We start from the raw sequence: 25829 nt of genomic DNA on the forward strand, positions 1-25829 counted from the left end.
GTTTAACTTTCTCCTATCGGAAGTCGGGCTTGGTCACCCTGATAAATTTCAGCTTTCTTTGTCTTCTCACTGCCTACGTCTTGTCTCCCGTTGACCATGTTGTGCCGGACGCCCAAAGGCAACCGAATAGACTCTCCTCGTGGGCTGTACAGGGCTCCTGCTGCTAAGCCCACCTCTGTCATATGCTGACCCCACAAAGTGGAAACTCGCTTGCTTTAAACTCAGTAGTTTGAATCCTGGACTCCAGTTAAGGCCTTGTCCCATACACATCACATACATCCCTCTGTCTAGATTCCTGTCTACTGCTTGAGTATTAAGGTCCTGGATGGCCTCCCCTCTTCCCTTTGGCCCTGGAAGATAATGGACCTTTTTTCTCTGGGATATATAGATAATACACTGCTTCTGTTAATCTGTGTGTCTGTGGTATTGCTTCCCCCTTGCATCTCCTTCCCAATGAAATAGACGGAAGTCAGCCCAGAGCACAACAGAAACACAGGTTCTTGTTCATTGCTGTAGGCACTTGGCCATCAAGCCAAGCCCTGAAGATGAAGTACCCAGAGAAAGGCACACTGAAAACATCCACTCCCACCTCCCCTGGAGCTTCATCAGGGCGAGGCCACGGTGTATAGCCACCATCCTGAGAGAGAACACAGTGCCCAACTAGAAGACTAAACCACAGTAGGGAAAGCAATAAAAATAACACGGAGCCACGAGCATGCTTTCTGAAGAGTTGATTATGAACTTGGCACAGAACCTGGAACGAAAGAGTCAAGAGATGGTCCTCTTCCGGAAACTCTGAACATGCGGCAATCTCTCCGGTTTTCAGAAACCAATTCAAGCCCCGAGGTTCCTCTGTGAACATTAGTTGTCAGTGTAGATAAAGTGGACGAAGGCTAAAGGGGTTGAGGATAATAGCCCCATACGGAAAGTCCATTGCACAGGCATCGCCGGGAGCTACGCCAAGCAGGTTTACCAGGAATGGGGCTGCTTTAAGGAGCAGAACCGACTGGTGTGTAACCAGGTCCCAAAGTCCCAGCCTATAAGTAGTGAACACTGCTTGCACTGGTGGGTCATCTGTACAGAAACAGACGCAGTGAATGCGCCCTCCGAGTCTCATTCTCTAACGTGGCGGGCGAACTTCTTATTTACAACTCTGCTTTCATTTGCTTGCTCTCTAAACTGTCCCTTTAAAAGAGGAGCTGATGATGTCAGCTTCAATGGGAAGCAATGACACTTGGGCTACAGTGAGCTCAAACCTGGAGGACTTGGCAGGGCAGGGCATAAGCCTTGGATGAGACTTTCGCGTCTCAGGATGAAGATAGAAACGCAAGTGAACACTAATGTTTTAAAAGCTGAATTGTGTTACTCTCCACTTACATGAGTATTAATGAAAGAATGGCAGTTGTGGGTGGGTGACAGAGTTGACATAAATCAGGATTACTGATGGTCTAAAACCTCAGACCCTTCCCTGGGGCAGAGCAAAGCTAGCATGTTTTCCCAGATGAGAAGTATCCACGGCAGGTGAGAATGTAGCCCATGTTAGCTGGATTCTGAGGAACTCAGGCTCACCTTCCTTCTCCCAGCTGTCACTCGTGTCAATCCAGAATACTCCATTGATTTGGGCTCCACATACACAGTGGCCTACTCTGTGTCAACTTGACTCTATCAATCATGTACTACTCAACGCATCAAAGCTCGGGTTAATAGTCCTCAGACCCTGCTCTGGTCTTCTTTCAATATGCACAGCCCACCATCAACTACTGAGGCAAGGGGAGAGATCAAGCCCAGCACACCACCAAGAATTCTTGACGCTGTTTCCCTATTACAGTTTGCTACAACCTGCTCTCTTCGTTTTGCTCTGTATGGTTTTGTCAGTGTAAGGTCACATTCTGTATTCAGTCCAGCCTAGAACTGGCCATCCTCCTGCCTCAGCCTTTTGACCACTGTATTGCAGGAATGCACCACCAATGATTCCTGTGCCTCTCTCTTTGCCTTCTATTCAGCATGGCCTTTGCCAAAGCCACCGTCATCTCTCGTTTAGACATCCACCACAGACTCCCGACCACTCTTCCTACAGCAGCCCCTTCCAAACCATTTTCTACAGCATCAGTAAACTAGTCCTTGCAAATGTACTCGAAAACACCTCTTCCTTCTGGCCTCGACAGTGCTCTGTAAGATGCACTGATACGCTATTCCTCTCAGCTGTTCTGCAGCAACACCAGGCTACTGTGGTGGTCTCAGAAGCTCTGCGATGTGTTTGAACGAGACCGTCTCCTTTGGCTCTGTCCGGTTGGCCTCAGCTCCTCTCCTCAGCTTTTCTCCTGAACCCAGGAGACAAGGTTGTGCCCTAATGCTATCAACCTCGGTTCTGCCGTTTCTTTTCCCCTCAGGTGGGTCTCGATCTCGTGTCAGTGAGCTCCTTTGCTGCCTCTGCTAGGTCAAGTCCATGAGGAAAGGGAAGCTTCCCGGTGAAGGAAGTGCCTTGGTGAGGGAAGGCCCACCCACTTTCTGAAATGATTAGTTGATGAATTTACGCTTCAAAGGAAGAATATAATTACAGATACTACTCTCACAAGTTACAGAATTAATGAGTATAAAAACGCTGACTTCTTTTGGCTGTGAGCCTAAGCCTTTAACAGCTGAGCCATCTCTCCTGCCCAAGACATTACTTTATAAAACAAGCCTACCTAGCTGGCACAGCATTTTACACAGGAAGTCTTGAATTCTCAGTGTGTGTGTGTGTGTGTGTGTGTGTGTGTGTGTGTGTGTGTGTGTGTGTGCATGTGAGTGTGTGTGTATGTGAGTGCATGTGTTTGAGTGTGTGTGTGTGAGTGCGTGTGTGTGCGTGTGAGTGTGTGTGAGTGCATGTGTGTGTGTGCGCGTGCGTGTGTGTGTGTGTGTGTGTGTGTGTGTGTGTGTGTGTGTTGGAGACACATATTAAAAAAGAGAATCAAAACTTTCACGGGAGTTGATATGACTTTTACCAAAACAGCATTACGTTATAAACTTTAGATAAAACACATAAGATAGTTATATATAGATATCTGAAAAGAATCACAAGTGGGTGAAAACCCCAGAACTTCTATTTAGACAATGTATTAGTATGCCTTTTCAGCTAAGGTCATTTTTTAAGCCCGTGGTACAGGGTGGCTGCACACACACTAGCAAAGGAAGCTAGGAGGCTAAGGAGATATGCATGAGGTCAATATTAAAAGCTACTCTATTTCTACGTATCTGAAGCACACTGAAAAGATAGGCCCAAGTGAAGAATAAGAACAGGAACTGGAGAGATGGCTCAGTGGCTAAGAACACTTGCCTGCTCCCCCAGAGGTTCTGGGCTCAGTTACCAGCACCTACGTACCAGTTCACACCAGCAGATCCAGAGGGTTCCACAACCTCTTTTAACCCTGTAAGGCACTAGCCACACCTGTATTTCACACACATACATGGAGGTAGGCGCCCAGACACATTACAGAAACATCTCTTTTTAAAAGAAGAACGTGAATCGTTAGGTCACAGCAACACTTGCAATGCATACACCGTACTGACACGCCTGGAGTGCGTTAAGAATTCATGCAAGGCAGTAATGAAAGGATGGTGTTTTAGATACGCAAAAGATTTCACGGCATGCACAAAAGGATGGCAGAAACGGAGGGCAGCTCAGCATCAGTTATCCATGCCAGGGAGTCTGAGTTCCTCCACGTATCTAGAATCCAAAGTCCGTAAAGATGCGGGAAGAGAAACTGTGTCTTAACCAGCAGGAAGGCCATGAAAGGACACAGGTACTTTGGGAGAATCCTGGCGGTTTCTTACAGTTAAACACATCTCATGAAAAAGGCAGGTATCTGCGAGAAATAAAAAATATATGTTTGCAAAATGATGTCTACGGGATTTCTAAAACCATTCATCAGTGGGGAAACTGTAGATTTAAAAAGTCCGCAAAGCCATTAGCGGGTCAGGAAAACTCATTCAGTGGACCACTGAGGAGCTGACCTTTCCCCCAACATCTCCTGAAACCAGGGCCTCAGCACTGTGAGCGCGGCCTTACTGGCGAATGGCATTTATAGACAAGTTACGGGCTGAATGGGTCCATTAAAACACGTGTATCCTAAAGATGTGCAATTCCAACTTACTTGTATATATACTTTAATATTAAAGATAAACATTAGTAATGAAAGAAAGGACAACTCCTAAAATACACACGTATACAGGCTGAGGCGAAGCTCAGGGCCAGAGCACCAGAACATCATGGACAAGTCCCTCGGCGCCATCCCAAGCATGGCAAAGCAAAACCCAAACAGACGCCTAGCCAAACCAAATTACAGTGAGACCATACTGGAACAGAGCGAGCCCTTTGTCCGTTACAACCGGCACCTTTGAAAAGGAGAGAGACACAGATAGCAGCACCTGAAGCGCAGAGAATGATACGGTATGTGGCCAAGGCACACCAATGGCTGCCAGCTTCAGCCCAGCCCAGAAAAGCAGCAGCAACAGCAGCAGCAGCAGCAGCAGGATTCTCCTGACAGCTCCAAAGAGCACAGCCCTGCTGGCTTTCAATTTCTACCTTCCGGAACCGGAGAATACATTTATGTTGCTAAAAATGACCCAACAGTGCTACCTGGCTAATGCATCCCTAAAAACAGATGGCAACTGCCAGAGACCGGAAAACAATGGATTTACTGACACACAGTCCGAACCTCATAATTACCACGCACAGTGACATGACACTATGACACACAGACATGGGAACTGGGGCTACCTTTGGCGCTAGAGAGTGTCACTGGCAGGTGTTAGACAGACGAGGATATACCAGGAATCTTCCAGCTTAAATGAAATTCTCCCTCTCCCTCCTCTTCCCCTCCCTTCTGTGTGTGTGTGTGTGTGTGTGTGTGTGTGTGTGTGTGTGTGTGTGTGTACGCATGCGCATGCACGAGTGTCTGTCTGTCTGTCTCAAGGCTGAAAACTATACAGCCCAGGTTGGCCTCAAATTAGTGGTCCTTCTGCCTCAGCTTCCAGAGTGCTGGGATTGTAGACATGTACATCTACACCTGGTGAAAATGACACTGCTCCCTTTGGGGTTAAAGAAGGTCACACTTTTGCCTTTGTCAAAGCCACTTTATCATTGTGCACTGAAAACCCTTAGAAGTACTTTCAAAGTAATGCCTGCAAATACATATTGACTCTAGTTAGTAAGTCTGCATTTTGCAGTTTAGGCTAGCAGAAGGTATGTCCCAGACCCCTGGGCTTGAACACACGAGTACTTACATGTATGGTGGGAGTGGGTAAGGGAGTTAGTTCTAAGGGGGTAGCACCAGGCAAGCCCGAGGCCTCGGTTAGAATTGGGAGGGTAACTGGGTTGCTGGCAGGAGAGGCAGGGATATGGGACAGGAGGCGCGATCCTTCCCGAGTCTGTCTGAAAAAGAGCAATACGAAAGGAAGGATGGGGGCAGCGGCACCAAGCACACTGTTCACCACAGAGGACCACTTCCTGGAGTGGATGCTCATGAGGGATGAGAGAGGGCAAGTTTGTATGGTGTGGGATTCCAACGGAAGGCATAGAAATGATCAACTGTCTCAGTGTTGGAAAGGAGTAAAAAGAGAATGAAAGGATGAGAAGGCATTGGTCTAAAGGTTAGCTTCTGATTAATGAGATCCTCCTACGTGAAGGCAAGGGCTGGGCTGGGCTTTAAATCCATGACCCTGACCTCCAAGGGCTAGGATCCATTATGCCCCTTTTCATTTGTTTCTGTCTGTTTGCTCTTGGTTTTGTCTCAAAAGGCCCTCTATGTTTAACATGATTTTTATTTTGTGGGATAGCAGGCATTCTAATATATTAATGCTCATGAATGTTTCAAAGTAACTTTCTCCTTTAAAATCCACAGGGCAACCCCCGCCCTTCCCTCTTCCTTTCCCTCCCCTAAATGTCATGTACACAGACGTAAATGTCAGGAGCATCAGCATTTCAGGTCTGTTTGAAGAAAAAAGACTCCAACCCACGGGAACACTACCCCCAGCAGGGATACCTAAGGACTCTTGCCTGGATGTTTCTGAGGACTGCCCTCCCCCTCAGCTCCAGTAGCTACCTCCACCTCTGATCACAGGCCTGGTAGGCTGACTTCTGCCCCAGCGACGATGTTGGGCGTCGGGCATCGGGATGGGGGAAACCCACAGGGTAGATCCAGCACCACCTTACCATCCACAGGTTTGACCTCAGCAGGGGCAGTGGGTGACTGCTCCTCCTGTCCCCCTATGCTGCTCTCTTTGATACTCTCGATTTCCTTCCAGAACTCCTCCACAGATGTGCTGCTGTCAACAGAGGCTTGAGAGTTGGAGCGACTAAAGGTGGGGGGATGCAGGGATTCATTGGAGAGCATCCTGTTGATTCTTCGGCAGCGAGGAATGGATTTTCTGCGGAAAGAGCAACATTCAAATGAAACTGGGTGCCTGTGTAAAGTCACAAGTGCGCACATGTGCACACATGCAAACCACTCAGTTGAAAGTCAACAGAGAGCAGTTACGGCCATAGGGTGAGATTTGAAGGAATGAGCACCATTCAGTGGGGACTCCTCACCCTGCCATATTTCATCATGAGTCTAGATGGTGATAGGAACATTAACAAGATTTTAAAATTAAAACTTAAAAATAACTTTCACACGTGATATGGGAAGTCACATCTGTGAGAAATAAAGCTTGTTTCAGAGGTCTCTGTAGACTCGTTTTTATAGCACGCGGTCATTAGTGGGCAAATGAATGTAATGGGTTAGTATGTAGAACAGTACTATACAGAGGTGGTGGCTCCAAGGCAGAGCGTTTACCTAGAATGTGTGAGGCTCTGGGTTCAATGCCCAGCTGTGAGGAATGTAACGGGAAGGACATTTTGAAACATGCTTCAATATGGATAGACCTCCATGGTGTCGCTATAAGTGAAGCGAGAGGTCACGCACGGACGCGAAGGAGAACGTGTGAGTCCATTGATATGAGGACCAAGTGCGATCACATTCGGAGTGGCAGCTGGGAGGTGAGTAGTTAGTGTTGAATGAGACTGAGTTTCAGTTTTGAAATGTGCAAAGAGCCAGAGCAGAGACCACTGTGAGGGAAAAAAAACGATGCAAAGTGCTGAGCAGGGCGGTGTGGCCCCTCCCATTAAGTGTGGGTCCAATGGCTGTGCAAGGAAGTTGGCCCCTCCCACTGAGGGTCAGTCCACTGGCTGAGCAGGACAGTATGGCTCCTGCGGTAGTTACTCATTGCCAGGCAGCAGCCCCTTTGATGAAAGGGAGCAGAACCTGAGGTCAATCACAGAGTGATGAGGTGGGTAAAACACCCAGATCACAATAGAAGTAGAAGGAAGCTTGCTTTAACAAGAGACACAGTGAGCTATAGAGATGCCAATATGCCGCCTCAGAGATGTTGATGAATTACACAAAATAAACGTTTGACTTTTATGATCTCTAACTGACAAATAACTACGTTCCCTGAGAGCAGACTGTTCATCTGAAACACCTTCTTCCCCAACCATGAAGGCTAAATTTATTTATTTAATAAAATCCTGTGCTTTTATTTGCTAGAGTTTGGGATCTTAAGTCACCCCTAAAAGCCCATGTGTTACTGGTGTGGGCCTCAGCTGGGTGCTAAGGAGGGGTCATGGTGCCTTCAAAATAAGAGGGCTAGTCGGAGGTGTCTCTGGGAGCACACCCTTGAAGGGGAGATCGTCAACTTGACCCCTTCTTATTCTTTGCTTCCTGGCCATGATGTATGAACAAACCACACACACACACACACACACACACACACACACACACACACACACACACACACACATTATACACATACAACGCACATGCACAGACACACACACACACAGGCACATGTATACCACAATAGAGAAGGGTAGACAGAGCAAAGGCACAGCAGGGGCCAACTCAGGGTGTTAGGGCTCCCAGGGCAGCTACATTTGATAATCAGGGGGGCAGTGGGCTGTCATAGACTTAGCCATGGCCTGCAGCATCAGTAAACTCCCTGATACATATGCATGAGACTGCCCCAGAGAAGCGGACACACTGCTCTACTGACAGGACCAGAAACCCCTTCTCTTGGCATTTGCCAGACTTGGGCATCTTTGAGAGAAGATTCCGTACATGTGTCACTGATTGATCGTCTTCTGGGGCCTGACCAGAAACGGTTTAGTTCTGACATTAACTGGTGGCAGAAAATTTACTTTTGAAAGCTTAAGGCGTTTTAGAAGAAAATAGGAAATACTCAACTCTAAAAGTGTGTTGTGCAATAAAAAGGAACTTTAGGCAGCTTTGTTTGATAACTTGATGATAAGTTATTCTGTGAATTCCTTACACTTGGGGAAGGCAGACACTGGAGCAGCTGAGACTCGTACAGTCTATCAGAGGAGGAGTGCTCCCCATTAAGGCTTGAACGATTGTGTTTCCCTTTTCTAACAAGACTATTTCTGAACGCCTCTAACAAATTCACAGAGTACTGTAAATAAACACAGGTTTCTTGTAATGCTCCTAGGCCACTGTGCTCCAAGTATCCTATTCCGAGAAAAGCATATGGTTATCCAAAATATAGTGAACTTATGGATTCTGCAGTCTAACTCCATCAGAAAATAAATATGCAGGCATGGGAGCATTAATGGCCTGGCAGAAGACGACAGCATAGCATGCATGGGTCCTGGGTATTAACCCAGACCCTGTGAGAATTACGTAAAATGAATGGAGACTCTTTCCCCACTCCAATTACATTACTGTGTATAACAATTCTTTAAAATTTTAAATTATTATTTATGTGCGTGGATAGTTTTGCCTACAGGCACAGCGCAGGCAGAGTCCAGAGGAGGTAATGGGACCCAGCAGAGTCCAGAGGAGGTAATGGGATCCGCTAGAACTGGGGCTACACAGTGGGAGCCACCCTGTGGGTGCTGGGGATTGAACCAGGCTCCTCTACAAGAGCAGCCGGTGCTCTTTACCACCGAGTCATCCCTTCAGCCCTACATAACAGCTTATATTTTCTTTACTCAAAAAAAAAAAAGAATAGAATAAACAATTTTTTACAAGCTATGTTTAATGGCTGCAGGTGGTAGAAAACCTCATCTTGGAATCTAAGCAGATGTGCATATGTCCCCAAGAACTGAAAAATAAAAAATCGAAATCACAATACTTGAGAAACAAGAAAACCACAAGGGGAGATAGGCTTAGGGCTAAACACCGTCAGCCTGATTATAGTAGAGCTCCCTACCCCTGAAAGGATGCATCAATGGAATCTCAAGGGGACCTTCAAGAGGCACTGCTAGCAGCAGAGAGAACGGGTGTGAGACACTGGCCTTGAACAGCTGACAAAGCCAGTCATGCAAAGAGTCCGTTCCCTGCAACCAGCAGCTATTACTTTTGGCAAAGAAGTCAGACGGCACTTTTGGGACAAACAGCCCTGGAAGTGCTTTGTGCATCTGTGGGAAGGGTTTCAAATAGTTCATCTCCATCCTGGGTGGGAACAGACCGCAGCGTCCCCTTGACACATTGTGCAATGCTGGCCCCCAGAGCCATTCAGTGGTTTGACGGGCCTCAGTGTGAGCTTCAAACCTCACCATATTAGGGCAGAACCGTGCTCCGGTTTCATCAGATGTTTGCATGTTTTCTTCTAGACCAACACAATGCCAGGAAAACCTTACACGAAATCCAGAATGTAATTGTGTCCCACAGCAACTTTAGCTAAGAAAAAAAAAAACCTACTAGGCTTCAAGGGGATCTTAAAGGCATGCAAACAGCCATATATTCAAAATGAAATTGAAACGGGAACGATTGCATTCCTCCTTGCTTTCATCCGTTCACGTCTGTAACGCCTGCCGACGGTATCTACAGCCGTACAAGTCCCCACTGGCCATACAGAAGTGGTACCCACCCCCGAGCATTCACTACCCCACGGAACCCTACTCTTCCTCCAACCTTTATATGCTTGCACACTGTTTCTCCACATTTCCATCTTAATAATTATCAGTGTTGCTTTAAAATAATCAGTGTTCGTGCTCAAGTTAGTCTTTCTATTTATCCTGTCATGGGCTGGCAATTCTCTCCTGCATGTTCATGCACAGTGCATTGGGCCAGCTTTGAGCATCTCCTCTATGTGCATCAGGCCAAGTTTGAGCATCTCCTCTATGTGCATCAAGCCAGCTTTTAGCATCTCCTCAGTGCTTTCTGTCTGGTTCCTTGGTGTCCTTTATTGGAGTTTTGCTCTAAGCATATTAGTTCACTCTTCTCTCCTGAATGTCTTTATTCCCAATTTTATATATAACTAATCTGTCTGTCTGTCTGTCTGTATATCTCCTATCTCTTATGTATGATGTATTTATCTATCTATCTATCTATCTATCTATCTATCTATCTATCTATCATCTATTTATTATCTATCTATCATCTACCTATCTATCATCTATCTATCTATGATGTGTGTTGGTACAGGCCTGTGCATACCACCGCATACATATGGATATCAGAGAATGACCCCAGGTCCTAGGGAATGAGCCTTAAACCTCATCCGAGGCAGGGTTTCCTTTCGTTGGCTGCTGCACATGCCAGGCTCCCTAGCCTTTGAGCTCCTGAAAATTCTCCTGCCTCTGCCTCCCATCTCATTGCAGGGACCCTGGGAATACAGACGCACAGCACTGAACTGGGATTTACTCATTCATTCATTCATTCATTCATTCACTCATTCATTTTTCTGTAAGACTATCTTCTTTCTCAGCAGCACAACTATTAGCCTATTTCACACTCTCCCAGATTTTCTTCATGATGTCCTTTGCTTTATATCTCCAGCCTTCTCTGCATTTATCTAAGGAATTTTTGGTATCTAGTACATGTTTTTCTCACTTCTCTCTATCTAATCCGTTGTATCTGTTGTTAGGTTCATTCAACAAGTGTTTGAATTTGCACTTGATATCTTGCACATCAAGGTATCCCATTACCTCCTTTTTTAAAGATTCCATTTCTTTGTGGACATGACTCATAATGTCACCTTTTAATATTTGTCATCTCTTCATCTAACTTCATTAATGTACTTATCATTTCAACTTGAAGAATTGCTCTCTCTCAGTGCCAACCACCTGCCTGTTGACACGCTGCTAATGGGGACTGAAAACAGGCAGTTCCTACGGGGTCCCTCTCACATGCTGTTAGGTGAAGACTATTTAAAGCTCTCCAGGAGGCTGGAATAAAGGGAGCTTTACCCTACAGAAGGCAACCACCTCTCTCTCTGGGAGCTGAGGTTAAGATTTCTTTGGACCCATCAAGGGTTGAGCTGAGTCCAGGCCAAGTTGAATTTTCTTAGTTTTAACTTTTTCCTGGCTTTTTAAATATATGAAGGGGAAATTTGTAGGCACTTCAGGCCTGTCCTGTTCAGAGGGCTTTAGAACTCTGTCCGTCTTCCTCCTCTCCTTCTCCCTCCTCCTTCCCTTCTTCTCCCCCAACCCCTGCTGTGTGTGTATGTGTGTGTGTGTGTGTGTGTGTGTGTGTGTGCATATGCATGCATGTGTATGTGTGGGTATGTGTATGTGCATGTATGTGTGTGCATATGTGCATGTGTGTGTATTTGTGTGTATGTGTGTGTGCATGTATGTGTGTGTACATGTATGTGTGTACATATGTGCATGTGTGTGTATGTGTGTGTGCTTTATAGTTTGGCCTCATCCTCTTCTGTTACTGAGGTGTCAGCAAAATTAGCCATGGAGAGAACTCTCAGTGAAAACTAGATCCACAGAGACTCCAATCTGTTGCAACAGGGCGGGCGGCCAGCACAGCTTCGATGACATCTCCCTGTCACAGAAAAGTCCCGTGACTTAGGCACAGATGACTTTCTGTCTAATAGGACACAAACTTTGGGTACACATGACCAGGAATGGCAGTGACTACTGGGTTCTACTGACCTAAGGAGACTGACTGCCTCCCATATTGGGGCTTGGCTCCCACCCATGCTTTGTATCCATTGCTCTGCGGTGGAGTTTTTAAAGGCAGGGTTCTTCCATTCCCCCTTCTCCTTAGCAGTCACCATGGTAATCACAGCCCATCCCTAATGAGTCTTCATCCCAAACGGAGACTACTGTAAACCCATCAGGCTTTAAGACAGATTGTAATGGGGCTAGGGAGATAGATGGCTCTGTCAGTAAAAAGAAAAGTGCTTGCAAAGCAGGCAGGAAGACCTGGGTATAATTGAGAGAACCCACAGCCAGCTATGGTGGTCCACATTTATGACTCCAGGGCTGGGGAGTCAAGGGCAAGCAGATTCTGGGAGCTCGCTGGCTAGTCAGCCTAACCCATGTGATGAGGTCTAAGCCAGCAAAAGAATTCTGGTCTCAAACTAAGAAGAAAGGTGGACTGTAGAAGGCATGTGAGGGTGTTCCCAGGCCACCATACGAAGCAAACTTGTGCATGCAAACACCTACAAACATGTGTACCTGTGCATACATGAACACACACACACACACACACACACACACACACACACACGCACGCACAGAGGTAATAATTGTCTATGTTTGGTATTGTTTTAACAAACCCCAAATTCTCTTGTAGAGTAAAATTCAAAAAAATATTTAAAGAACTTTTAGAAATATTTTACTATACAACACTTTGTGAGCCTTCATGTTCTTTCACAGCAGATTTTTCCAGGTGACGTTTGCTCTCACGCACACCATTGGTTTACGTCGGGCCCTTGCAGCTGTCGGCCCCAGTCTTACACATGTCCTCACATGATGAGGGCATTCCTAGGAGGCAGGCATGACATAGATTCCTGATGAATGATGGATTCCTCTCCAGACTTAAGGCCAGCCAGCTCTCTCCTAGGTTCCAGGACCCACCTCCCATCAGTCACCAGACATACCACCGCTCCTTCACTTTGCTACAAAGTCACCCTCTCTTCCCGGGGGACACAGGCTCTCTCAGTCTTTTCCACCTGGAACACTGTGTTACCTGGGCAAGCATGCCTGTGTTACCTGTATGGTGTCAGTAAATCCTAGAGACTCAGAAATACTTAGAGTGAATGAGTAGTGACCAAGGGGCAGGGGATCAGCTCAAACCTTTGAACTCTCCTCCAAATATTCCCCAAGAACAAACTTTCTTAATTCCCGAAGCCCTTGAGATAACGGCCTATCAACATGTCACAGTACGTGTTCTTGTGGTAAAGAATGAATACCATATAGTGACTTAGAGGAGGGCTTGGAGGCCAGCCCGCCAGACTTTGAATGCAGGCCCTGTGGCCTCCAAGCTCTACAACCTGGATTGAGCTTTGAACCACTGTGCCCTTCCTTCCTTTCCTAACCTGGGAAATGGGGATTTAACCGTACAGTCTCCATGGGGTTGCTGTAAGGATTAAGGGAAGTTAGGGTAAAGATCAGGAGACACAGTGAGCCCACACAGTGGTAATCATCATGTCCTAATTTACTAGTGTGCATGGAGCTGGGCTGGAAGGGAGGCAGCCACAGCACAAGCTGAAAGAGCAGCACACTGCCATGTCACTGAAACCACGATCGCCAAAACAGCATTGTCAGAGTCTCACGGTGACCTGGGTCCATTCCCCAATTTCCCTGAACTACACCTGACCCTCTGACCCAAATCGTGTAAGCATAGTCCTCTCCTGGGTTTAACTGAAATGTGCTATTATTCTGACACAGGGGCCACCCCCTTTGTCTTCTGCCTTCTGCCTTCTTTCTCCTTAGGAATGTGGACAAGAAGACCAGAGCTTACGCAACCTATGAGACAGTGCTTAGACACTCTAGGGACTGGCACTGACATGCACGCCAGATACTGCTGACCTGTGGACTTCCAGAAATGTGACGGGGAGGGGGAGAAACCCACTTTATTTTTAAAATCTACTTTATTTTTGTTATTGTTATCTGTAGCCAAAATTTTTTCCAGCTGCTGTAATTGGAAAGAACACTTGAATAAGCCATTTGGGCTAGGGCAGGATGAGATTCTCTCCCTGCTAAAGGGAATACCCAAATAATAATACTCTCCTACTTATTAATATTCTACTCAATGTACACACAATGAATACACAAAGAAGGTTCTAGGAGTGTTCCCAGACGGCAAGTCCACCGAGCTGCTGGCCTTACCTTGGTCTGAGCTTGGCCAGCCGAACCCTGAGTATCAGCTCTTCCGTAAGTGGACAGGAAATGCCTGCTCCACATTGTCCCAGACTAAGCAACTCCTCAGTTTTCGGGACAAAGTACCAGAAGCATAAATCCCTTCTTCCTCTCCCTAAGGAAAAGGAGGACCCAGTGCAGCCAGGGTCTGTTGAAGGGTCTTTAAATGACAGAGGAGGAGCACAGTGTGTACTTCTGAAGAAGTTATCTGGACACCATTTCCAGAAGGGCTGTTATAAGACAACACTGGTATCTGGGACAGACCCTGGGCACAGCCTCAAAGACACAGCATCTGCCCTCTAGCCTTTCTCAGGGGGCTGTGTAGATAAATCATACACGTTTCTATAAGTTCATGCAAATAGTCCCTAACTTCTGCTGGCTCCATTTAATGATATTTTGATTTTACTATGGTACAAACATGGGACAGTCAGCCAGCTAGGCATGGTGGTGAAGGCCTGAAGTCCTAGAGGTGGGAAGGCAAGGTTTCATTCTCAGCTGTATAGGATGGCTACACAGCTCAACTACTGGTTCAGTGCTGATCTGGGTCACATGAGATCATGTCTCAGAAAAGCAACAACACCTCCACTAACCCCCGAAAATCCCCAACAATAACAACAAATACAGCGGGTACAGTCAATACAAATGATGCTTTTGAGGTGGTCTTTGTCTATTCTAATCCTCTTGTCAGTCTGGGCCAGTGCTGTGACCATAAGAGAAACAAGCAATATTCTGCAGTATATATAAATACAGAGGCAGAAAAGTCAGGTATATCCAATTCGCTCTCAACTTAACACTACTCGATGGTAGCTGTGGGTTCGCCCAGACTTCATGGTAAGCTGAACAGTGTATGTCCAAATACGGCACATACTATACACCCTGCAACATACGAAGACATTCCTCCACTCACAGTAGAGTACATTTCCCTTCAATAAGCATCCTTACCGAGTCCAGCTTACCTCAAACAGGGCCAGAAGTCTCAGATTAGCCCACAGTTGGGCAAGGTCATCCAACAGAAAAGGGATTTGTAACAAAACGATTGACTTGCTCATGTGATATATAGAATACTGTAAGGAAAGTGGAAAATAGTCCTGACTAGTCCTGTCACGTGGGTCTATACGCCCATGCCTCTGAGAGGAAGAACAAGCTCTGGAAAGAGCACTTTGCTCTCTGCTTAGCACAAAGAGTGCGCCAACTCCAATGTGTTTCTTAAGACACTCTTATTTTGGCAAAGTGGGGGGGGGTTGGGTGGGGGTGGCAGGGATTGGCTGTCACTAACTACAAAGAAGCCGAGGGAACATAGAATAAGTAGTAAACTCCACCAATACCGCGCTCGGTGCAAACGACAAATTAACCTCAGCTGTAATTTCTCTGAACTTCAATAATTAGACGTGCTTTGAGATTGTAGACAGCTTTGAACACAAGAAGCAAGGAAAGGAGAAAGTGGACACTAAAGAGAGAAAAGGGAAGGAATGAATTCAGGAAGGAAGGAATTCAGGAAAGAAGGAATTCAGGAAGGAAGGAATTCAGGAAGGAAGGGAGGAAGGAAGGAAGGAATTCAGGAAGGAAGGAAGAAAGGAAGAAAGGAAGTTATTTCTATAAGTTACTGATCAGCTGCTCTCAGCAAAGAACGGTGTCAGAAACAGCAAATGGTTTCCCTCCCTGTTCAGTTAACTCACCTAAACCAGGGACAGACCAAGATGCAGACAAAGTAAACCATCAAGTGTGAACCCTTTATGTTCTGCCCGTGTTCAAACTAACATGCAATTTATAAGCTTGACGCGCCTAATGATTTGGGTGAGGCTCAGTCCATCTCACAAGTCACTCTAACCACATTATCCCCTAAGATAAATTAAAGCTATGTGCAGAAAATCACTTAGGTGACGCTAGTTCACTGTCTCCGAGGCTACGGTTTTTTAATCCAATTAGGAAATACTGGGGGAAGAATCTATAAAACAGAATGTGGACACAGAAAAGGTATTCTCTCGGCCTTTAATGTATTCCCCACTTTCAGTGGTGTCTGAGTCTTGGTCATCTATGGTGGGTTTTTTATTTTTTATTTGCTTCTGGAATTGTGCTTTGTAATCAAGATTTTTTTTTTAAAGCGGCCTTTTATGGCAATGGTTTATTTCTTATAATGTTTAGGTATATGTGTTTAGGTATATGGGAGTGACATCTGGCACATGCATGCAGGTATGGGTAAAAGCCAAAAGACTGTGTTGATTCTGTGGAGATGATATTCATTGAGAGTAGCCCCACGTGGGTGCTGGGAACCAAACTTTGGGTCATGTTCCTTTGGGGATTGAATGACCCTTTCATAGAGGTTGCACATCAGATATCCTGCATATCAGATATTTACATGACAATTCACAAATGTAGGAAAATGACAGTTATTAAGTACCAATGAGATAATTTTATGGTTGGGGTGAGGGGGGGGTCCTTCCATTTTAACTTCAAATGTAAGTTATGTATTTTCTCTATGGGATTGAAGCACACCGTGGTGTACATTTTTATTACGTGGTTTTGTGGGGCCTGGTGCACTGATGACATTTGAGGCTGTTCTGGCAACAGTCAAGGATTCACCTCAATTTCCAAGATCCCTGTCTGTCTCTGTGGTGCTGTGAGGTATCCGATGAGATGACATGGGGAGCCACTTCCAATACAGGCGTGGTCTGTATTTACAACCATTACCACCGCTGCTGATGCTCAATGAGTTGTGAGAAAGGTGTACCCTTGCTTTTCCTTTTCTGTGTGTCTGTTTTTCCCGTTCAGCTCCAGAAGCTTCACACTCACAGGACATCATCACGAGCGAGCTCACCAGTACCACCCCGCAGTTCCTTTGCCTGCCTTTCACATGGATGTTCTATTAGAGAGGTGATAACTAAGCTTTCTGGTCGACCTAGACAGACTTTCCCCAAGTGGGAATGGTCTCCTCCAGGAAACCCACATCAGCTCAATTTCAAACTAGAGTTTCAAACCACAAGAGCACACTTAACCCCAGCACCAGTGAGGGGGGCTTCAGGATGACAAGAGATCAGTGCTTCTTGATCAACCCTCTTCCATAGCAACCTTTTTGCACACAAGGACACACATTGTATGATGGCTTTATTTCTGGACTGTTCCCTGCGGTGATAACCATCTGTGTTCCATTGTTTTCTTTGGCTCAGACATGGCTGACCCCCGACACATGCACAGTCTGAAGCTGCAGCACTCCACAAAGAGGGTTTCTGAGGAAACCGTGATCTTAGAATTAGAGAGAGAAGGGGAAACTGTAGAGGTTTTCACATAAGCCAGCACGTTTTGCAGATAAGAAAGAAGCCCTTATAGGGTTAGGAGCAAGTTTGAGGATGCAGAGCTGTCTTGAGAACGGCACCCTCACGGTGGCCCACTGATGGCTATGTTTTGAGAACCAGAACCACACAGTGGCCCACTGATGGCAGGTCCTGCTGTTTCCTGGACTGCCTGTCTCTTGAGCTGTTTGCAATTTACAATTGTCCTTCATTTTACAAAAGAATTACAGTCTCATGTCCGCTCATTAGAAACGATCCCCTTTCTTACCTTAACATGTTCCTGGAAAACCAAAAGCACATGACAAGGTAAAGTAATATTTTTATCATAAAATAAAGAGTTATTTCCTTCATCAAAATGTGTATTAAGGAGAAACGAGAACAATATATTTAAAAAAAAAAAACAAGCAAACAAAGGAAAACTTGGTAGTTTAAATGAGCAGTGTCCCACTCAGGCGCATGTGTCTGAACGCCTGCTCCCCAGATGGCGGTGCTGTTTGATAAGGCTGTGGAAGATGGGGCCTTGCTTGAGAAGGAATTAGTCCCCGGAGGCAACCTTTGAGGTTCCACAGCCTCTCCCAGCTTCCTGTTCACTCTTCCTACTTTCTCTGTTCGGATGAACTGATGTGATATCGGACTCTACACTGTGCCTTCCCACCATGAAGACCTGGAACTGCTCTGGAGTTGTGAGCCACAACGGACCCTTCCTCGCCCAAGTTGCTTTCATTAGCGTACCTGATCAGAGCATCAGAAAGGTAACCAACACGGGGGTCAACGGAGAAAAGTACAATTCTAAAATAATTGAAACTGCTTTGAAATTAAAAATTAAGAAATTTTTATTAGAGGAAAACAAGCTTTGGCTCTGATGTTATGAAAGTAATTTAATACAGGGTCAAGATAGCAGGCCGAATACCCCAGACGTGTAGGTCGTAGGTGTGTTAAACATAGATAACAGACGACATGTGAAAACAATGTCTGTGTATCTGACCTAAAGGAACCACTTGGTGCTATTCCCTGCAAACTCTGATGGCATGAACTCTGCTCTTAGTGATAACAGTACAACTGAGGGCGTTTGGAATCCGTCCTTCCATCTTCTCCAAAATATCGGCAAGCCCTGATGAACCTCACACATTCCTACAGCAAACCAAGTGACCGTGGGCTTCACATTAGGCCTCTCATAATGCCCCTTAGGCCTAGGTGAAGGAAGCCACGGGCCAGCACACTCAGCATCTGTGGCCGATGTGGATTTTGCAAATCAAGGTACTATGAGTTCACCCAGAAGACGGTGGTGGAAGTAATGTCGTGCTAGCTAACACCGAGCACACTGGGGCCCCCTGTCACCAGAATCCCTGAGGCTCTTCCACGTCCAGGAGTCAGCTTTGGTGGTTCAGTATCCAATTCCTGACAGCAGACAGGAAACCGTAAATCCCAATCGATAGGTCATGCCATAGAGGGCGGGGTTATTTCTCTCCTGCCATCTTCACTGAAGCCTTTTCTTTCAGAGAGAAGTAGCCCACCCCAGGACACTTCCTTCCCTTTTGACTCCCTGTCTGCTCATTCTCTCGCAGCGTCACCGTCATTCTTTGCTGCTGGCAAGAACTCTTTATGAGAATCAATGATGTCTGAATGGACTCTGCATGACCAATCCATCCATTGAGCTTCAGACGCGTTTTAAAAGATTAACGATGGAAGGAGTTAGATTTCACATTTCATTGCATCTACTTTCAATTATATTAAAAAATGGCTGCCATTTAATAGTCTGACTTTGATGAATGATCCAGAAATATCATAGGGTTTGCCATTTCTGCTTTCATTTTCCTTTCTAACACTGTCTTTAAAGAAAAGAAAATTGCCTATATTTTGCTTATCAGAATATCTATCAGAATAGTAACAGGAAGCCCTACCAGGACCCTTGCTTGTTCACACAGCATCTTTGCTGTTTTGATTTCTTGAAGGCGGGGTGGGGTTTGTTTGTTTATTATCTATTGTGTGTGTGTGTGTGTGTGTGTGTGTGTGTGTGTGTGTGTGTGTGTGTGTGTGTGTGTGATTGTTCAGGTGCCTATGGAGACCAGGAGAGACCTTGGATCCCTGAACTCTTCTCTGGGAATATAAGGTGTGCCTATAGGAACAAGGATGGATCTTAGAGCCCTTCCCTCTCAGCCAACAAGCAACCTACACAATGGCGGTATACACAGACCCTGAATTCTACTGAATGATTCGCTGAAACCTGAGTAGCAGCGTACGCCTACAATTAAAGTCTTCAGGAGGCTGAGACTGAAAGACAGTAGGCTCAACTGCAGCCTAGACTCCACAGTGAGAGCTCGTCTTAATAAAACATACATGTCGGATCACTTTCATTCGTTTTTATTACAGAATAACAGCAAAGATGTATGCCTCTACAAAAACTTTTAACATCACATGCTTTGGGGGGAAAACCAGTCATATTCCTCATGTTCAGTAAATGTCCTGATACTAATTCATTGATTCGAAATTCATAATTGCTGGAAACGTTTGTGAATATTAGCTATGTCTATTTGAATAACCTTTTGAGAAATTAGCTCTTTCGTTAATTCTTTTAAAAATTGTATTATCCTTGGCACTTCAGAGATGGGTTAGTGGACTGAGGTCATGGTAGGCTGTAAGCAACTACCTGTCAATCTAGCAACAGGAGACTAGACACCATCTTCTGGTTTTTACCTGTATCTGTGCACGTGCATGCACACGTACACGATTTAAAATAAACCTGACCATTTTTATTACCCTATACAGAAGAAAAATGTAACTTTCAAAAGAACATAAAATGTAATAGAAGAGAATGGATGTGCAGTGTCAAGAACTCTGAACAAAAGGTAAATTTCCTGAGTCACACATTCCCTTGTAGCCCTGGGATGCAGGAAGCCGCAAGTTGGGTTCTGCTGTATTTGGAGACCTAGTTGTGCATACTTCATGGAGATGTAGCACATGGCATCAACACAGCAAAACCAAGGCAGTGTCTTTGGAAGGGAAGGGTGGCTAAGGACATCTGTGATGATCAGCAGTGACAACACTGGCTTGGTGACAGGCTTCTGCCCTTCCCTTCAGTCTTTTCTTCTCCCACCTCCCAAACTAGTTATCAACACTGTTCATGCCAAGGACCTTTCTGATGACTTAATTAGTAAGCCAATGAATGTTTGTTACAGTAACGTACCACAGCCTTGTAGTCACCTGGCAAAAGTTGGACCTGGTTGAAACAGCCACAAGATTCAAAATCTAGGGGCATCCATAGACACCCCAGACACTTTGACAGTGCGACTGGACTAAAGTTGTTAATGCTATATTTGACCCGACCGACTTAAAACCTTACTGAGTGGTTCATAATAAATCTCTTGCTAAAAACGTTCTTTGGGGGAGGGGGGCCTCCAGACGTTGGCCTTTGAGCCCTACTGGCTGGGATTTCACTGCAGGAGATTTGGAGAGAACTTGTATTTTCACACACACTCATTCTAGCCTCTACCTTCCCAGTCTACACAACACACTGCTTATCACCCAAGACATTCCTCGCCACTCAGAAAACCTCTAGGATCTCGTATCTGTGAGTCACAGCCGGCGAACAGATTGGTCCCCTCCCACAAGAGTTCATTCTGTCTGGGATGGACGGATGTCTGCTGTCTGCTTTGGAGCCCCCTTATTTAGTAACCCACTGCTGCTTTTACAGCTCTATGTTCTGCAGGAGGTTCTCCCAGATGCCATTGACTTTAGCAGTAACCTACATGCTGGTACCTCCCACAAGTGGGATAATAGCCCAGTAGCTCTCCCAACCCAGTCAGTAACTACTTTCCAGTTTCCAGTTCAAAGCCTGTTGCTGTCAGTCCTGTGGAGGTTGTGAAGAGGCTTCAAGACAATGGTACATTGTTCTTCAAAGCCGTACCCTGGAGAGAGGCTCAGGCTGCCTCTGTTAGTGAGATCATTCCTGTGCTTGGGACCCTCCCTCCCACTCCTCTCAGACTTAATTTAAGACTAACTCAGGGTGGTTTGTGCAAAAGGAAAGAATGCGTCACACTCATCCGCATTCCTCTGAATGTGAGTGGGTGGTGAAAATCCTTGTTGTTAACTTCAGATGTATTTACTCTGCCTGTAAGTGTATATGTGGATTACACACATGACTGGTGCCTGTTGGGGTCAGAGGAGGGAGTCAACCCCCCTGGGACAGAAGGTAGTGATGGCAGGTAGATGGTGGGAGCCAAACCGGGGTCCTCTGCGAGAACCAATGTTCTTAATCGCTGAGCTGTCTCTGCAGCTGCACGGATGGCGATTTGAAAACATTTCTATCAATGGATTTGGTGGTAATTCATGAAGGCCACAAATCAATAAAAACAAATAGTCACTTTTATGGGGACACCTTAAGATATAAAGATGCAGGATGAGACAGTCTGGTCTACTTGGCTCCAACTCTCTCAGCAAGCAGCACACTCTCTGGCTTAATAACAGCAGGAAAATGAATGGGGTTCCTGTCAGGTCTCTCCGAGGTGACTTGTGAATGAGGGTGAACTCAGACCAGATGCAAAGAGGTGAAACGCTTCAGACGAAATTACTGGCTACAACAGGATGCTGACGGCTAACGAGTATTTCAGGGGTGGTCACGAATGCCTGTGAACACCAAGTACTCAGAGACCTCAGACCCTGCTTGAGGGGTTCCTAACACATCTGTGAACAAAAGGGTCCAGACACTCCCGAACTGTCATCTTGAAGAGCAAAGAGAACCAGAGTAAATATTGCCGATGGTCACATGGGTGGATGTGTAAACTCGGCACTCGGGCTGCTTGCTGTTTCTACTCTCAGCAGAGACACAGAATCCAAGGCAACCCTCTCAAACTCGTATCAGAAAGGACTAGAAAAGGGCCAAACGGAAACAACCATTGTAAGACTTGCCATCAGGTAGCACCGGGCGACGACGGTGTGGGAAGAGCAAACCGGTGAAGTGAGCACCACAGAGGGATGTGGCTTTCTGCTGCGTCCAGGCTGGTTCCAGAACACAGTGCACAGAAGGGCACCCTGTCCAGATCCCATCCATCATCTAAATAGATGAAGACCCAGAGATCCCATCCCGGGGAAGCTAAACCAGTACGAATCTGCCAGTCAGAGCACTGCTAATGTTAGAGCACCAGAGAGAGACATCTTGCAATTGGCAGATGGATTCATGGATTCCTAGTGGGAGTTTTGGGGTCCACATGTTCACAGGATCTGGTCAGAAGAAATTCATGGGAAAAGAGCTGAAGAATAATAAAAATCTCAAGAGCTCTTGATAGAGGGTGAAGACCACGGATGCTCACGTGAGTCTTAAAATACTTGCATTTATTATCCACACTTATACACATATTACCATGTTGGTATACATATTACAATAGTGGTGTACTGATTACCACATTGGTGTATGTATTACAGTACATCGGGTACCACAAGCTTCCGCTTTCCTCCATGACTAACTAGTGGAAGTCGTGCTGATTATCGTAAAGAGATATGGCCGACCCAACACCAACAACACAGCGGGAACATGGGCGGTCACACGTGTTATTAGTAGGACATAATTTCACCTATAGAATTTCTAAAAGGTACCCTTCCACCTTCCTTAAAAAATCCTTATCTATAATTATCTGTAAAATTATCTATCAATCAGCTATAATTACATATCTATAGAAATACAGCTGTACACTCTTTAAGGAAATACTACTTACAAAACCCAACCCTTAAACACCTGAAATGTCTCAAACCCTAATACACAGCCAGAAGAAAAGGTGACCTTCTGCAGCCAAAGGGTCAATAGAAAAGACACGGGCATGGTGGGGCTACCAAAGAAGTAAAAGTTCAGATGTCCCGGTTACCTGTGGATTTAAAATACGGCAGGAACGTAGTAAGGAAAATTAGAGGTTATGAAAGATGAAATTCTCATACATAAAAATGAAATAGGAAGTAGAACGTTCTCTGGGTAAAACGAACAAAGACCAGTGAACCCGAAGACAAATTAGCAGACACAGCTACACAAAAGCACCCAGAAAACAAGTGACAGGAGCAGACCAAGGGTCTGTGACCAAGAGACCAGGTGGTCTAATAAATGCGTCTATTTCTACCCTGGATGGAGTTTGGAATCTCTCTCTCTCTCTCTCTCTCTCTCTCTCTCTCTCTCTCTCTCTCTCTCTCTCTGAGTCTCTGTCTTTATCTGTCTGTGTCTCTCTGTCACACACACACACAGACCTCGCAACACAAATTTATAAAGTGATTCTTAAGCTACTGAATGTCAGGAAACTAAAACCAGCAATCTCTCAGAGACAGGAAATGTAAGAGAGGGCCCGTAATGACCTCAGCTCAATGTGTAGAGAGAGCTGCCAGCTCACGGTACAGGAACAGAGACTGACTGGCCCAGGCTGCTGGGAAACTTGAGTTTAGAAGATGGAAGTAGGTTATCAGGAAAGCATACGTGTTCACGCTCGGTGAGCAGAGACCAGCAACTGGCTCTGGAGACCCTCTGAGGGTCCTGTCCCCTGCAGTCTTCAGCTGAAAACAGTCCTGCCACAGTGGCGAAGGTCAGTATTTGTAGGACCTGGCGCTAAACAGCACACAGGAGGGCTATGTCAATGGCAGGAAAGATCTGAGTCTAAGGTCTGCTTATGATTTGCTGTGAGGCATAGAAGAACCCAACCGTTTCAAGTACCGCATGGAAACTCAAACACGTTTACAGAAGAACAAGAGGACGAGACTAATGTGAAGAGAAAATGCAATTCAAGTAGACCTAAAACATGGCACAGAGGACGGAGCAGACAGGAGGACTAAAATCAGGTATAGGAAGGAAGGAAGGAAGGAAGGAAGGAAGGAAGGAAGGAAGGAAGGAAGGAAGGAAGACTGATGCCTTAGACATTCGGACCAAAAGTTGAAATCCCAGGCAAACCAAAGCCGCAGATGCAGACATTCAATGTGCCAATGATTTAAGACACAAAAAAATGTGTGACGGTGTACCCAGGTAAGCCTACACAATGCAGCCAGAGGCAGGATGGCCCTGAGCTTGAGGCTAGCCTGGTCTACAGGGCCACACACTGTCAGAGACTTGAGGGAGGCCGTGGAGAGGAAGCAAAATGGCAGTTGGGCCATACAAGACACATCCTAAGTGGCGATGCATTGTTTGGTCCGGTGATGAACAAGCCAGGGCATCACAGGAAAGCTCAAAACACACACGGAAACAAAGGAGGCGGGTGCCTGGCCGTCTGTTTCTGTTCAAAAACAATGGAATCCCAAAGACAATGGGACAGCATTTTTAAGTAGTTAAAAAAAAAAAAGAAAAGAGAAGAAAATCAAAGGTCAACTCAGAAGCACAAACCCAGTGAGATAGCTTTCAAAAGTGACAGGGAAAATACACATTTTTTTTTAAATATAAAAAAGGTAAAAGGTTATGCGGCAACAAGTTCTTCCCTTAAAAACCATTAACAGAAATTCTTCAAGTAGAAGAAAAAATGTGACCATGTGAAGGAACAAAAGGCAATGGTGAGGTAAAACGGAATTGTTTTCTTATGTCAACACCTTACAGCTGATTGGTCATTAAAAATTACTAATAATGAAGTGTGGTAAGACCAGGAAGACCTGCAAGGGAGATAAAGACCCTTCCTACTCTAGGGTTTTACAAGGACTGTTTTCCAATTACTTGAACATCGTAAATGACGGAGTAAGGTACATACGTCTGGGCTGTGGCTTGCTTGCTTGCTGTTCGTTTTGAGGGAGGGTCTTGCTGTTTGCACTGAGTGCAATACTCACGAGATCCCCCTGCCTCAGCTGTCTAAAGAGCTGGGCTACAGTTACACCCTTCAGCAGCCGACATCGAGTGTGGGATTTCATAGAGACATTCAATGTTTATCGATATCAGAGTAACTATCACACTGGCCACATCAAATATTCCTGATTTTTGTGTACTGGGAATATTTGAAATCCCTTATCCTAGCTACTTGGAGAGAGATAGCCACTTCACTGTGTTACAGAGCGCTAGAACTTAATTTACAGACTTTACAGATCTTTAAATAAAAGTATAAAAATATTACAGATATCCTCACACTAGGAAGTTCAATAATTTAGGCATAATTGATAAAGATCAAACCTAGGCAAGCAGAAGAAATGGATGCTTTGTAAAGCTCTACACCTAATGTGAACCTCTATACAAAATCCTTTCTCCACAGAAACCTCAAGATCCGGATGGCTTTATTAGAGACTCCAACAAACGTGTAAGGAAGAAACAACGCCAGCTCCTCACAGATTTACAGAAAAGTGGTGAGTGGGAAATACTTGTCCTATAGGCCGACATTACTCAAATTCCAAAACAAGGGAAGAAAAACACAGGCCAGTGCTCCCTGGGTGTAAAGAAGAAAACACTCTAAGGTTTTAGCAAGTCAAAC

The 25829-nt window shown here is 45.5% G+C and overlaps 1 protein-coding gene across 2 annotated transcripts in view; it reads right to left on the reverse strand.

The window, feature by feature from the left end:
• The window catches only part of Arhgap28 (Rho GTPase activating protein 28), a 164577-nt gene that overhangs the window by 55084 nt on the left and 83664 nt on the right, over positions 1–25829 (reverse strand). The window contains exon 2 of one of the 2 annotated variants that reach the window (XM_032899643.1): positions 6194–6408. In XM_032899643.1, the coding sequence (XP_032755534.1) occupies positions 6194–6408 (215 nt within the window). Of the gene's footprint in view, positions 1–6193; positions 6409–25829 lie in introns of those variants that run through there. The other variant, XM_032899644.1, reaches the window with a different exon arrangement.

The sequence above is a fragment of the Rattus rattus genome, chromosome 4 (assembly GCF_011064425.1).
Source record: "Rattus rattus isolate New Zealand chromosome 4, Rrattus_CSIRO_v1, whole genome shotgun sequence".
Lineage (NCBI taxonomy): Eukaryota > Metazoa > Chordata > Mammalia > Rodentia > Muridae > Rattus > Rattus rattus.